Here is a 15,360-nt window from a genome sequence, read left to right on the forward strand (position 1 = left end):
TATTGGTTTACTTAAATGACCCATAATTCAGCGGGCCGAGGTGCAGAGCTCTCTAGTTTCATATATTTAAGGCTGGGTTTGTCAAACCATTTCGCTTTCAAACAGACATCCTTCATAACGAGTCTTTAAGAAAGAACACTTTATCATTGATGCACGGTTAGGGGTACGAAAAACAGCGGGTACAGCAGCACAAGAAAAGAAAACAATATTTTTTTCTTTTATTACGCTCGTACGTGCACTCAATGAGAGCTACAACGTGTGGTGTTTATTCCTCTCAATGGCATGTGTTTTTTTTTCTTTTTCTGTCTTCTTCAAACTGCAGCCTATATCAAGAGACGTGAAATGGCGGCGAGTGCTTCTTCCGGCTTTTTCTGAGCTACCAGGTGTCCGGCTCCCTAGAAGAAGGAACATATTCTTGAGGCTTTCCCGGGGAAAAAACACGTATGTTCATTTCGCTCAAAGCGCAACAAGACGACAACGCAGTTTTACCGGTGACCCTTTTCCCGAGCACATCACCACAGAAATGCCGAGCACCAGGCCATGGGAAAGCTCTTATGCTTTAGAACCCCGGTAGGTGCCCGGTGCCACCAGGGGTCGATCCTAATATCTCCCGTATGTGAGCGAAATAAATACCCACCAACTCGCCCAAATTTCTGCTAGATACACGTGTTATTGCCGGACTCACTATTACGAGTATAAACAATTGCTCGTAGGAAGAAACGTCGAGCAGATCTGATAATATATATGCGAGTATTCACGTGCATTAGTCTAAGGGGTGGGAGTATAGCTTTTAGCGAGGTAAACTGGTCAGACAATATTCCGGTTCAATATGCAATGCCTATTATGTGACGCTATTATAGGCGAAGAAACGATGCCCACATACCTAAAATATGAGGTCCGGAAAGTGTCTTGAATAGCTAAGCAATGTTCCGGAGTTTTCCAGTATCTTGTGGCTGGTTTGTGTAGATGTTTCTGCGTCGACTTTAAATTGAGCACTGTCGAATGCAAATTGTATTCGTACTTCGTCGAACGACGAGCGCATTTCCTGTTACGGCCGCCGCCAATTCGCTTAGTTCTTTAGCGGGCGTAAGTCAACTCAATAAAGAATTATTTCAGGGAAGTATAAACCTCGTTCCTTTCTGTCTTTGGCATCATCACTAGCACGTCACAATAGCAAGACTTTAAACATTATAATGCAATAATGCGTCCAGCTTCGTCGCATTCCTTATTATAGCTAAACTCGAACGCGTGCAAAGAAAAGCAGCAAGGTTTATTCACAGCAAATACAGGCGTACAGACTCACCCTCCCTTCTCTTAGCTCGTTCAGATTTAAACACATTATCGACCAGAGCAAAACAAGCCCGACTAAAATTTCTTTATCAACTACTACACGGCCAGTACAAAATTGATACAACTACGTACATATCGTATTCACAGTCTAGAATAACACGGCACCACCACGAGCATGCGCTAACAGAATACCCTTTTTCTAACGACGCATTCAGGTACTCTTTCTTTCCTCGCGCGATTAGAGAATGGAATCAGCTAAGCTCATCTCTAAAAAATACAAATTCATTGTCGCAGTTTAACCCGACTAGAGTTAATCACAAGAGACCATTAATGCTTCTATACTTTTATTCCCGGTTTCCTTTACACGTTACTAACAATTCGTAGGATTAATATGGGGTACACCGACTATTGTTATCTTTTTATTTTGTTTGTTTGTTTTTTATGAAATGCTGCCATACTGTTGCGAGTATTGTTCGGTTGTTTTTCCCAAAAAATGTATACTTTGTTGTCCGCATTTATTGGAACTGTTTAGAATTCTTTCATTTCTTTTATATTGTATGCTTGTAACATAACATGTATGTTTTGGCCCGTCTGCTAGGCTCTCGGTTGAGAGCGGCAGTATTGTTAAATAAATAAATAAATAAATAAATAAATAAATAAATAAATAAATAAATAAATAAATAAATAAATAAATAAATAAATAAATAAATAAATAAATAAATAAATAAATAAATAAATAAATAAATAAATAAATAAATAAATAAATAAATAAATAAATAAATAAATAAACATCTCGTGAAACCTTCAAAAACCAATCAGTGCTTTTCACGTTACAATCAAGAGAGCGAAGTGTTATTTTATCCGTTCATTTCAAACTCAAAAATGCAATTTCTAATGCGATCTTAAAATGCTAACTTCTCAGTTGTTAAGAAATCTGCTTAGCGCCAAGAGTAAAATCCTATTTTGGCTGCGTAGAACGGCGGAACACATTCACGGCATTCGAAATATCGCCGCCCTGTTTATAAAGCAAAACACTACCATTTAAAACAGAGATGGTTCTTCATAGTTCTGCGCTCGGCACACTCCTGTAAAATAGCTGCATTGTTATTACCTTTATGGTGATGAATGTGACGTTTTCTTTGTAGGTCTGGTAGTATCCGGCGACTTGATCGTTCAGCTTCCACACCTTGTACTCAGAGAGGGCCTGTGGAAAGTCATATAAGGGGAACTGGTGTTGGAAAACTAAAGTGCCCTCATTCGTTTTGAAGAAAAGTCCAGCATATCTCAGCTTTAAAATCTGCGACCAATAGGCGCTCCGAAATTAAATTGGCACAATGGTGCATACTAACAAATGACTACTGCAGCGCAGGTGCCATCAGCCAGTGCTCAGCTCTAAAAGGAGAATGTTGTGGATAGAACAAATGAATAATTTCTAAGCTATTGCCAGCTAACGCAAGTTTTAGGGTCAGGCACTGAAGCTCAATATTTTCGAGTCTTGTAAAAACATTGCTAATAAATGAAAAGACTTCTGTCTCCATAAACTGTACCACGAACCATCTTATCTGTTTGTGATCTTTTCAAGGTTTTCTTTTATTATCTGCTTTAATAGATTAAATATGTATCCATTTTAAAACGACGTAGTACATTCGGACATTTCTCAACGATATGCATAAACAGTGTACATCACCTCTAATCCTAGGCTCTCGACGAAGATTTGATTTCCGACGACGTTGGAGGTCAAATCCGTGTCCCCGCTGTAGAAGAGGGATTTCAGGCGTCCCGAGTCTACAATCTTCTTGATTACGTCTCGTAACGTGATGTGCTGGATGGCGTAAGTTAGGTTGTCACTGCAGATGACGAAGAGAACATAGCAGTTACATAGATATGCTGAGAAAATGAAATTTATTCAACTTGTATGCAAAGTTTTTAAAGAGCGAACAATTTCAAACAGACGGTCAGTACCCAGGTAGTAAACAGAAATGTATTTACGCTTTATTTTAATAGATTAGAATGAAATAAAACCATCTTCAGCATTTTATTCATACCTGCACCGTTCCGCGAGTTAAAAAAAGAAACAATTCTTCGGCACAAAAGAGTTCCATTTGAATTCTGCCATTGCGGTTTTGCAGGAGACGTATAACGTATCCAAAGGAGTCCTACTGCGGTCTTCTGTACTCACTGAATAAACCTCTAAACACGCTGCAATTGTTTACTGAATGTGCCTCGAATTTAGAAATATAGACATGATGGGGTGACTACATTATTGCCATTGCTTGCGATTGTCCCCATCACCCACAGCAATATCGACAAGAGGCCGTTGTTCTCTCTTAGAGAAACAATGATGATGCTGGTAATCTGGTGAACACACAGCATGCGAAAATGCTACAACCGGGTTAGACAGGCTAGAGTAATAGTTCTGGACTTTCTCCGGCTATTCGGGTGAAATACACTTTCTTTATTTACACTTTCTGCACACAGTCCAGCGGTTGCTTCATATTCCTAATACACCTAATAGAAGCATTTCCGCGTATGAAAGGATGTCTTCGTTTCAATAGCTGTAACTGTTATTTATCGGACTGCAGATAGAAAGGACAGTCTGTAGTAATATGTGTCGTCATTGAGGTTTCCGTTACAAGAGAGTAATTAAAAAAATGAAAAGACAAATATATTAGGTTCAGCTACTTCAATGAACTCATTTAAACGTATTTCAGGGAAAACATAGTTATTGTCTGGTTAAACTGAATTATGTTAGCTCTATTTCGAATACAGATCTCAGTGCGGCATACCTATAGCGTTTATGCACACAGTTTGGCATTGGAAAATTTTACCTGTTCTTAAAACCCGAAAAGTAATTTTCAACTGCATGCTGAATAATGTTACTTTGCACCGTACGCTCGGAAAGTTGCGCGCTTTCTCGGAACAGTATATTTCACTCTAGCATTAACTGTTTTATTTCCTTCTTTTCCATGTTCCTTCGACGGGGTCTGCGTCCTCAAAATTGCCTTTTTCATTTGCTCCAAAAATGTTTTTCAATTTTTCTTTTGAACATACCTGCATGGAGTCCATATCAAAGGCGATGCTTCGTTGTGTAGCGCCTTGCGAACCTCAGGCTGGTTCAGGTATGTGGCGACGTCGTCGTATTTCACACACGGTGGACTAGACTTCAAGTTTTCCTGTAGCGTAGAACAAATTTTGTTTGACAAAATCATGATGGAAACCACGCTGTTCAATTCTTTCAGAAATATTAACTCTATATCAGTTTTTATTAAAATCTTCTAAGGGGGACTTTTTAGAAGTTCTTCAAATTAGCATGTTAGTAAGCGTAGGCGCCTGCAACTAATACCTAAGGTCAGATTTGTGCAATAAGCTGAAGCTAACGTAGGCTTCACATAGAGCGGGAAACGAAAAAAAAAGGAAAGCGTTAGCTAGGTTAAACCTATTATAGTGCGAAACACAAGAAGCTGCAGTTGCTGCTGTGGATGTGGCGTCATCTGTAAAGGCCATATAAGAAAAAAATATTTCAGGAGGTTTAACTCTGACCAGTGCTATCATCTCCAGCGTAACGACGCGCCTGATTGCAGAGTTTGCAGGTTTAACCTTTAGCTTAGCCCTACTTGTGGCGCCCTCTAGGAGCCGCCACCTTAAACTGGAGATGTTTATGCCTACTTACACCTTGCTGTAACAAGCGAAAGCACCCGCCATCTTGTCTCAGTGGTCAGATGCTCGGCTATTGAACACGAGTACCTAGGCTCGACCCCAACCATTTTAAACCCAGCGATTTTTGTTAGTATAAAGCTCTCCAAGAGATAATGGTCGGCCACAGGCTCCATTACTGTCTGCGTTGACAGGCGACCTTGAAATACCGGCCGGGCAGAGTGGCGCATTGCGGCCGCTGCACCGGGCTGATTTTGAATTACCCGCGCGAAACCACGTGGCGATGACTTTACCAAAGGCTTTGCCAATCAGAGCGATGGCATAAACAAAATCTGGCAAAATTCTTGGTGGGTGTTAGCGTCTGCATAAGTTACGACATCATTGTTACGACGTACACCCGCGTCCTAAATACCCGGTTCACGCTACTTCAAGACAAAGCCTGTTCTTGTGTAGGTTTGTAGCGTTCGGCCTGGCAATACAACGCAGTCCGCATGTTTGCGCAGTATGGCGTCCGCTGCTCATAACCATTTTTGGTTATCACATTACATGCTACGACTGAAACGAAATTCGCATTTTTTTTTGTGATTCACGTGCCCCGTTAACTTTTGACGCCGGGTGATAAGTAAAAATCGATATATATATATGTCTAGGTTCAGTGTAGAGGCTTCTTCCGACTCGTGACTTCCAGCTTTGTTGTTATGGCGGCGCTATGCGCTTTTTAACCCTTTAAGTTGCGATTTCATGTATTCTTCACCCACGGCACACAAAATAAAGTAATCCAGATTGCAGCGCAAGTTGCCAAAGCAAAATCAGTCAAAACACAAGTATTATTTCATTTATGGACCCATTTTTTTCTTTCGCTTGCTAAAAAGCTATGCAGGAACACAACTAAGATATTTCGCAGCTCTTTTAAATTAGACACATGGGCTGGACAACCTCCACTAATTTTGAGGTATCGGAGTTTTAGACTGAATTATCTCACTCAAGGAGAGTGACCTCCGAAATTTGAAAAGAGATTTTGCCGCCCTTCAAGTTTTCACGGCACAGAGTGATCTAGTTTTGGGTTAGCAGAGTTCTAGTAAGAAACCCGTTGTAGTATACGCCCTGTCCCAAGCCTAGAGGAAAAGCTCAGAACCGGCACACACCAGAAGCTAGAACTAAAACCAGTACAATAAATCGGGCCTGCATCTCCTTACTTTTTTCTTGATTCTGAACCCTAGAGGAAATACTTAATAAATTTAGTAGTGAAGCCCTCAACGGCGTCATCTGAATCAAACAAGTCTTGTGCATTATGTGGATTTGTATGAAACAGTGAGCTAAAAAAAAAAGAGCTTTTGTTATTAAGTGAGGCTGGTAGGAGGCCCCAGCGGATGTAACCTTTAGCCGTAGCAGTTAGGTGGATCGGACGTTCACCCATTTCGATCATTTTGTTCGTAAGTGTAATCGTGTAGTAAATTCTCATCACGATTCGAATAAAAACTCTTCAGCGCATACTTTAGTCAATCTTGTTCAGCGAGGAATCGGATGGGACGAACATTGCCCTTCGGCGACGGCAAGTTTGAAGGACAATCGCGTGATTTGATTGAAAACAAGTTGACCGATGTAAATGCTGCTTATTTTGGAAAGACTGAGATGTGCGATAATAACACTTACAGAAGGTCTCACGTTGAGGCTGCGTAGCAAAAACTCCTGTGACCTACGGTAAGGTGAAATAGCCCAGCTCCATCGTTCGGCACCATTCATACTCCTACCACTCTGGTCAGGGTGAAAGCCGATGCACACATCGAACAGGTCATAGTTGTTGAGCCCCTTTTCAATGATAAGGTGAGCTGCCACCTCAACCTGGGAATCAGGATCACAGAGCAGAGAGTGATCGTTAGTGTCACATTTGTAAGGTAAAGAAATTAAGTCGTAGCGTATTTGCTGTATTTGGAAATTCTTCCTTTTAAAGAATTTGGGGAAAACGATAGAAGAATCATTGAGCCAATTAAACAAACCAAAATATTTTGAAGCGAAATTGACTTAATGACAGCAAGCTGAAATCAGGAAGTAATGGGGCATATGATGACAAAGTAAAATAACAAATGATTCCTTAAAATCAGTCAATGGCTGGCAGCAAAAGCCAATGAAGGCGGGCTGTCAAGAGAAATGCAAACAGGTTTACGGAAATAGGTTGGATGTGGTCGGCTCCGGAGAGGACATATTTTCAATAAACAAGAATTTCCTCCCTGGAAGGGGGACGATGAACGCGATGTATACATGCCGAATAAGTAATAATGTTAGTTGTTCTAATTGCACCGCAACAAGGGAAGACGCTAGCGCACGGTTCCTTTTTGTAGCGCAGGTTCCTTATAAGCCTCCGGTGGACCGGAAGTAATAATTCCTCACTAAAATGCCATTTCCTGAAATTAGTCGGCAATGAGAATTGCAGCATATGATGAATGGGCCGTCGCTTGGTTATCAGAAGAGAAAGTTTGCATGATGTCGCTGTTAACATGTTGGTCAATGAGGCAGCGTCATGCAATTTTTGGTAGAAGAAAGAACGGTTAATATGAGTGTTGGCGGAATCTCACTGCGTTTGCTGCTGACAGCACCAATATAATGCAAATATTACCCCAGAATGTACAATAACACTAAATTGCGCTTTTTTATTTGGAGAAAAAAACTAGTAATAACTTGACGATCAGGCAAGTACATTGGATCCATATAAATTTGCTCCCGGTTGCACCCTTTTATTTCTTGTAAAAAATTAACTGCTTCGCTGTAGCGGTTAGTCAGGGTCCCCGCTTATTTCGGCATAAGGCATGAAAATGCTTCTGGTCACAAAATCTATTATAGATTGAGCTGACCTTATTCGGTTACAAATTTCGCTTTCTTTTTTCGCTCGCTTGTTTAACGCAGTCGACAGCCTGTTATCCCATTGTTTCGTTTTTGAACTTGTATGTGTTCTTTATTTGTGTGTTCTTTGTGCGAATTTGATAACACATTTTCAGTTTTTTGTGCTTTAAGAACTGCCTAATGCTGTATTTTTGTAGAGCTGCTTTAATTCTTGTCTTCATCATTTTGTCGATATTATGAATGTAATGCCCACCTGCTATGGTCTCAACTAGAGACTGGCAGTATTACAAATAAATAAATAAAAATATATCTCAGCCCAACAGATTGCTCGTGAGAACCAAAATAACTTTCAATCAGTCACTTGTTGAGGACGTAAGGTGATGTGAGGTGGTCACGTACGAGATGTGTATCAGAGCGGCCCCCGTTTGAAACAGCGTCTCTATTGACATTGAACTAGTATCAGCTGCGGCTGCGCCACAGTTGCATAAATGTTTTGTTTTTGTGTTATCATTTTAATTTAAATGTTCACTTTCCTACGTACACAGGACATGTTGCTGTATCTTTGATCCTTTTGGTAAACCCGCTGTTTATAAATTTTGCGACTAGTACAAAAAATCTTTCGCACACATCGAAAGGAAACTTGCAGAGCATGTATGCTTAATGTTGGTATGATTTGTCAAAGCAGCCGAGGCAGTGAATATTTAAAACAGTTGCTCATAAATAGTCATTGAAATGAACGTAACTTTACCGTACGACTCTCGGACAAATTTAGCAGATTATATACCCCTCCATTAGGGTCCTGTCTCGAGCCATGGACTAATGAATCCTACTCATGGAATAAAATATACCCGATAGAAAATGTCGAAATTTATTACAAAATATAGAATTTGTTTCAAACTAAATGTATGAAAAAACTATGCTTTGAATACGCACTGCAGTGTCGCACTCCAGGGAGATGAAAGGTGGCTCGACGAAGCTGCACGTCTCCTCAGATGCGCTGCCATTACAGCAATATGAGAGGAGATTGTTCCACAGCCTGCCTCACAACCGAAACATTAAAGACAGTGATTATTCAGTTTAACAGTTGTTATTTTTTGCATTAAAAACAGTTAGATAACATTGGACATTTCTAATACAAGCTTCACAAGTAATTTTCATGGTGAATACTCACGTCGTATCCAATATTCCGTGGTACTGGCCGAACAGCAACAGAGAGTTTCCGTTTATTCGGAAGTCAAGCGCTCCATTGCCGACGGCGTATCCCTAGACAAAGAACGGCAGGGTTGATTACTTTTTCTATTGCCTGCGCATGCAGATGGACCATATCAGATGCCCAGGAAATTTCTCTATATTTCTCCCCGGTATAAAAACACTCAAACTGCAAACGCATAAGCGGTTTCAAGGTCTACTTCGAAATATAGAAAATGGAGCTCCACGTCGACTTTCGCCTCCTGTCGATCCTAAAGTGAGTTGTATTCTTGACTGATGTTGCCGCTGTAGATGCTAAAGGCAAACGCAATACTGCTTCCGTTTTGCTTGAAGCAGAACTATTTGCTGACGTTTTTAGGGAATCTATTAGGTGCTGGACATAAGGTGATGAGCTTCCGAAAGAGAAAGATTTCAGAAAGTAGCTATTACCTAAATGTATTAACACAATATTGTCATCTAGATTTACCTTGTAACCATAAGCTGCTTTTGTTTAAAAATCAATATATGTATTCTATCTCACATATCACGCTACGTAGTTCACATATTTCAAAAATACTCGATTAAGTTTCCGTTTACGAACAGCTATTCGAATCAAGTTGTTGTACAGACGTGTGAAATAAAACCCAATAGCATCATTTACAAACGGTCCTATACATGCTCATAGTAATGGCTGCGGCAACAAATTATTCAGCTCTCAGCACCGTATACAGAAAATTTGAAATACCTTCAGATTAATTCCATGGCTATCGTTGAGCAGGCGTGAAGCGAGCATGACAACGTACGTAGCTGCAGTCCCCTTGCCAGCGACATAAAACCCATTGCTCTTCAAGCTTGGGAACTTTCCGAAGAAATCCAGAAGAGCCCTTTGAATGTCGTCCACGGTGGAGTCGTCGTCACTTGTGTTGTTTCCCGACAGGTCGTAGGAGAAGCCGACGCCAGCCGGTGCCTCCATGTACAACATGCTGGCAACCTAATAAAATAAAGGAACTTAATAAAAAAAGGAAGCAAAGTTAAAGGCGGAATTTGATGACTCATTTGAGATCATATCTGGTATGAAAGGTTTTCGTTGCACTACATCTAAAAAATAAAGCTTGAGTCAACGCCCGAGATCATAAATCGCAAAGAAGCTTATTCATAGAAACATCGTTTTGAAAGCTTCCACAGAAAAAGAATTTTCAGAAACAATTATTACCAGCTATTCACCTCAACAACGTCCAGCTACATTTGCCCTCTGCGTTTGCGTCAAAGCTAACAAGGTCTTTTAGGGATCAGCGCGAATATTATGAAAAAGGCAACTGCCGGTATATCTGGAAGCAAGGACGAACATTTACTTCCGCCGAATATGGCGCTGCAGCCACCTACGTGTCCGCACGCAGGCGTCCGGGGAGGCAGTCTGTCACATCGCGGCCAGAGGGAACCCGGCCTCGTCTAGGAGAAGAGGTCTTCAGCCTCGGCCGCCAGGCGGACGGCGAATCGGTGTGTTTTTTCGTCGGAGCTTTTTAGCGTGGTCTCCCATTCATCGCTAGTTTTAATCGCGTTGCGCCCTGGGGCACGAACGCATCTCCATATTATGTGGTCGAATGTTGCCACGTGGCCTCAAAATTTACAAATTTCGGTTTCTGCACCGTCCCTCTTCCGCCCTCTGGCACCCGTCCAACTCCTCCACAGGGGCGAAAAGAAATTTCGAGCTTGGAGTCTTCTCGAGTCGTACGATTCCTTTTTACTCAGGGATCTAACCGGTGGCGGATATATCCCCCGGTCTTTCTTCAGGTTGTCGGTTACATCCCTAAACGTACCAATACATTCTTTGGTTTTAGATGTTGTGGAGGCGTCCGCAGCACCCCGAGGTAGCGAGGAGCGGGCGAGCATGTGGGCAGCCTCGTTGCCGGCGAGACCGGTGTGTGCTGGGATCCAGATTATGGTCACGCTTTCGGCGAGAGACGACTCGTTCCGAATTTTTGCAGCACGATTGCTGACTCTACCCTTGCTAAAATTCCTAACCGCCGCTTTGCTATCGCTGATGACGTGTTTCACGCCTGGTCGTGGCATTTTAGTGCACCCTTTTTTCCACAACTTCTCACCCGAAGACTGAAAATCATGGTTTATTGTACTTAAGGAGGTTATTACTGGAATCATGTGCAACATGTGTCGCAAACAGAGTTGTACTCGTATGTCCTGATCAAGAACTCGCCTGTGCAAAACTTGGCTTCCATACATACCGGGCAGCAAGCTGGAGCCGGCCTGTCGGTTCTTAAGTTAATTGGTTTACAGGAAACAAAAACTGCTCTGTCGTCAAACTTTGTCTGTGGACACCTGAATAAAATTTATAATAATCAGTTCACAGGAAAGGGAAGGCGCAGTATATGTGATACTTATGTGGACACCTGGGCCGCGCCCTATGGGAAGGGAAGAAGGTGGCAGTGAAAGCGGAAAGAGAAAAAGCGGTGCCATAGGAGAGAGCTCCGGAGTAATTTCGACCAGCTGGTGAGGTTTACTGTGCACTGATATCGCACAGCACGTGAACGCCATTTCGTTTCGTCTTCAGAGCGAAGGGCTATGAGTAGTGCTTGGGGCCGAGCCAAGCCCTTTAGAAGCAGACCACTTCGGCGGCGAAATTTGGAGAGGGAACACCTCGTATCAAGGAATCTGTACCTTGTTCCAACTATATGGGTTTGCAGTGAGTGTCTTTCCATTATCGGTCACTCGGAATGGGCCATGCTCCTTCAGCAAGCTAACCATAGAGCTGCAGCCTGGACCCCCGTCAAGCCACAGCATCAGCGGGTCCTTGTCAGGGGAAGCCTGGCTTGCCACAAACCTGCGCAAAACCGAAGTTAGATTCAATCATTCCAAAATCTTTTCGAGGCCAGAAAGAGTGTGTGTCAGATTTTAAAGTGAGTTCTTTCGTTAAAATCTGATGTTTGCGAAAATACGAGAAAGCAAAACAATATTTGCGTACAAAGCGGCCTTACCGTTTCAAAAGAGGAGTGTGTCGTCTCTGTTAGAAGTGAAGAAACTGATTGATTCTTTTTTACTCGTAAAGCAAAGCACTAAACATCGAAATGTCTTCAAAACTAATTCCTGTCGCTCAATAATTAGAATACTCGACTGCTAAACACAATGACGCGAGCGCAATGTCAGCCCATGGTGGCCTCTATTCGCTGGAAAAGAAATCGAAGGCATCGATGCAGCTAGCGATGTTTATGCCCGTTGTAGAATCTAAGGTGATCGAATTTTCCGCAGCCTTCGAGTACAGTGCCCCACAGGGCCCGAGTCTTTTTGGATTTAACAAACAGAGCGCCTGTGAGGTAACGAAGGGAATTCTCCTATAGTTTCAGCGCACAACATTAACGTCGCCAGCCTCTGCGTTAGCCTCGGAAGCAAACTAGAGAAACATTAGTTTGCACATAATTTTAAGCTTTTCACCGCCTTTATAAATATTATTGCCAGCAACGTAAACCTCAATGAAATGAGAAATGTGTCTTCCGTTAGTGTTACGAAAGGTCAGAGAGGACGTCAGGCCTAAGATTAAGCGCATTGGGCGTCGAGAGAATATCATAACAGGTTATACGTGAACTCAATATGCGATCAGATGCTCCTAAGATGGTTAAATCTGTACCGAGGTTTTGGATGTATAGTGACCGGACAAATTCTTCTAATTTACACCATATTTGACAGTAAGCTTCAAATCAATGAAACGTAGTGAAACTCGAGAAAATTTCGGCCAACTTGGATCAGAGTAACATTGGAGCCGAATGTCGATACGGCCACGCTATCCACAAACTATGAAGGTTCTTAGGTTGAAGGTGATGAAAGAGATTCATAGTGAATACACGATGCATCAAAACGTTGTGATAGCATATAACGTTAAAAAAAGAAAAAAGGAAGTAAAAAAACAAAGGAAACCAAGATAACAATCAGGTATGCTTCTTTTCGACTTTAAAGCACGTAAGCAGTATTAAGTAAACCTAAGACAATACGCCTACACAAATAACGGGGAAAAAGGGACGAGACACAGCCCTAACTTACAGCGGAGAAACTTTTTCATAACCTCTTCGATTAAGTAAATGCGCGCATTTCAGACAAACAATAGTAATCGGGTTCTAAGTCAGCAAAAGAAATTACTGATTCAGAAAAAAAAAAGGTTGAACAGAAAAGGGCTTTAAGAGGACACGAGAAATCCATGTTCTTTGTGGAGGTGTGCTGTCATAGGCTTACGTTGTAAAACGAGCCTTCTTATCAGAGTGAGTTCAGTCGTAACTGCTTTCGTTAACTTTAGTGGACGTGTAATACCACAATAGCACCAAACAACCCTAATAGCAGGTGAAACACGCTGTCAGCGGCAGCTTTAAATTGTCCTTAATCGTTATGTGATTTTCCAATTGCCACGTAATCGTTTTACGTTCCTTTTTTTTCCTTTTTTGCCAAGCTTCTAACAGCTATGTACATGCTGTGATTTTAAATGTGATGCTATGTGGAATCACATCCTTAAAAAATATGCCCACCTTTCATTCACGACTGGTCCTTTGTCGCTCTGCGTTTGGTGTTACTCTGTCACCCTGTGCTTAACGCGGGCTTTATCAAATATGCTCGGTAGCAATTTTTTAAATATTTGAATGATTTAAAAAGTGCAAAAGCGTCATTTTGCATGGTGGTAATGATATATTGCACATAGGTATTTTGAAGTCTCACCAGTAAAACATCTTTCGGGTTGTTCCTACGTTAAGGAACCCTGCGTACTGTTTGAAGCTGGGTTGCTGAGCCAAACCTGGTAGAAAATGGATTTCGTCCCCTGGCGGGCCTTGCGAGAAGGCCAGTGAAGTGGCCGTTAAGAAGCAGATAATTTCTGGCCAGTGTGCCATGGCTGCAAGAAAGTCAAGAAGGTATCACACCCTAAGCGACAAGATTTGTATTGAAGAGATGGGTTGATAAGTTATCAAAATAAAATGAATGCAAAGCCATACTTCGACTTGAAACAAAGATGTGTGTTCGTGAACATTGTTTACCTGATATTGTTTTAACCCTGGAAAGGTTTATGCATATTAGATTGTACACACTTCTCTTTGCACCCTTGGGGGCTGACATGTTGTACAAGTCACGTCACGTCGCCCTAACTAAGAGCTTCAGTTTCAGACGACGGTGTGGTTCAAATTCGGTTCACTTCCTTCTTTTTCCATTATCGCCGCCGAAAAACATCCCAAGCCTGTTTCCCATTTAATTCATTTCAAATGGCGATACTCCGGACTGACAACAAGCAGCCGTATTTCTTGATGCTTTGATTTGTGCGTGGCATACTGTCAATTTCTTGTAATTATCTATATCAGCTTCATAATTATCTTTGTACTTAGAAATGGCTTGTATAGATTTAATATTATGCTGTCAATCCGATGCTAAAGTACCTGCTATACTTCCACGTCACACTGTGGTCACAAATTTACGGGGCATGAATTAATAAACTAGCCTCTTCTGGTGAGATAAGAGTTCGTTTTCCTAGCGAAGTGCCGAGGCACCTTAGCAGCTTGAGAATTGCTTTTGATTCTATCTCCGGCGCATACTTTCAACATAAAGAACCACAAGGAACAAATAGCATCGAACCTATATCGTTACGTTGCCCTTTACAAATGACAGAAGCGACTACACTTACAGAAAACGGAAAGCTAAAAACTGCAAACAAAAAGGACAAACTAAGATAAAGGTGTAAATACCAAGGGCAGATCTCGCAAGTAATTGGCACACCTCCACATCATTTTCTAGTATTTTTCTCAGAGTCTACGCTGCACCGCCTTTCATATGAAAACAACGTACCGCGAGATTTTTAGTAATGACGCCAAGAATTTCAATTGGTTAGCGCGCAGCTTTAAAACCTCCATATTTTTCGAAGCTAACGTCAAAAGTATGCAAAAGACAATGAAACCTTTCTAAAAACTCCAATTTGACGGAGCTACCTTCAGTGTTTTTTTAGTAAGAATAACTAGTACATTTACGCAGAATCCACGCTCACAATCAAGACTCGTTCCTCGTTGTTGTCTCTTAGGGACAGCGGTCATAGTGCAGTGATATACTCTTCACTAAACATTACTAACATGGAGTATGTAGTGTCGTAAATGCAAGTTACGCGGACCCGTTCACCGAAAACCGATTCTCGCCAAATTTCCAGACTTGTAACACCAACAACTACGGGGATCCTACGCTTTTTTCACTATGACTTCCGGTCATACTGTGACTTTGACTTGTGACTCCCAGTCATACAAAATTCCATATCCGGGATGTTCAATTTGCGCTGCTGTTAAGTCTTTAGAGCAGCAATATTGGTGCAATGCGTCTGGTCTTAATATTCGTTTATTGTTAGAACACAACTTTATCTCCACTCCA

General features: G+C 41.6%; 1 protein-coding gene across 1 annotated transcript; it reads right to left on the minus strand.

Annotated features, from left to right (window-relative positions):
- Positions 1-13,832, minus strand: LOC146181679 (lysosomal protective protein-like). Its single transcript, XM_084575531.1, has 10 exons — positions 13,681-13,832; positions 11,644-11,806; positions 9,716-9,961; positions 8,954-9,045; positions 8,716-8,818; positions 6,598-6,786; positions 4,342-4,463; positions 2,978-3,137; positions 2,402-2,494; positions 1-395 (listed from the first exon to the last, which is right to left on the minus strand). Exons 1-10 carry the CDS (start codon positions 13,689-13,691, stop codon positions 324-326), a joined length of 1,251 nt encoding a protein of 416 aa, XP_084431657.1. The 5' UTR covers positions 13,692-13,832; the 3' UTR covers positions 1-323.
- Positions 13,833-15,360: the final 1,528 nt, after the last annotated feature.

Source organism: Amblyomma maculatum, chromosome 8 (assembly GCF_055883805.1).
Source record: "Amblyomma maculatum isolate TAMU_Amacu chromosome 8, ASM5588380v1, whole genome shotgun sequence".
NCBI lineage: Eukaryota > Metazoa > Arthropoda > Arachnida > Ixodida > Ixodidae > Amblyomma > Amblyomma maculatum.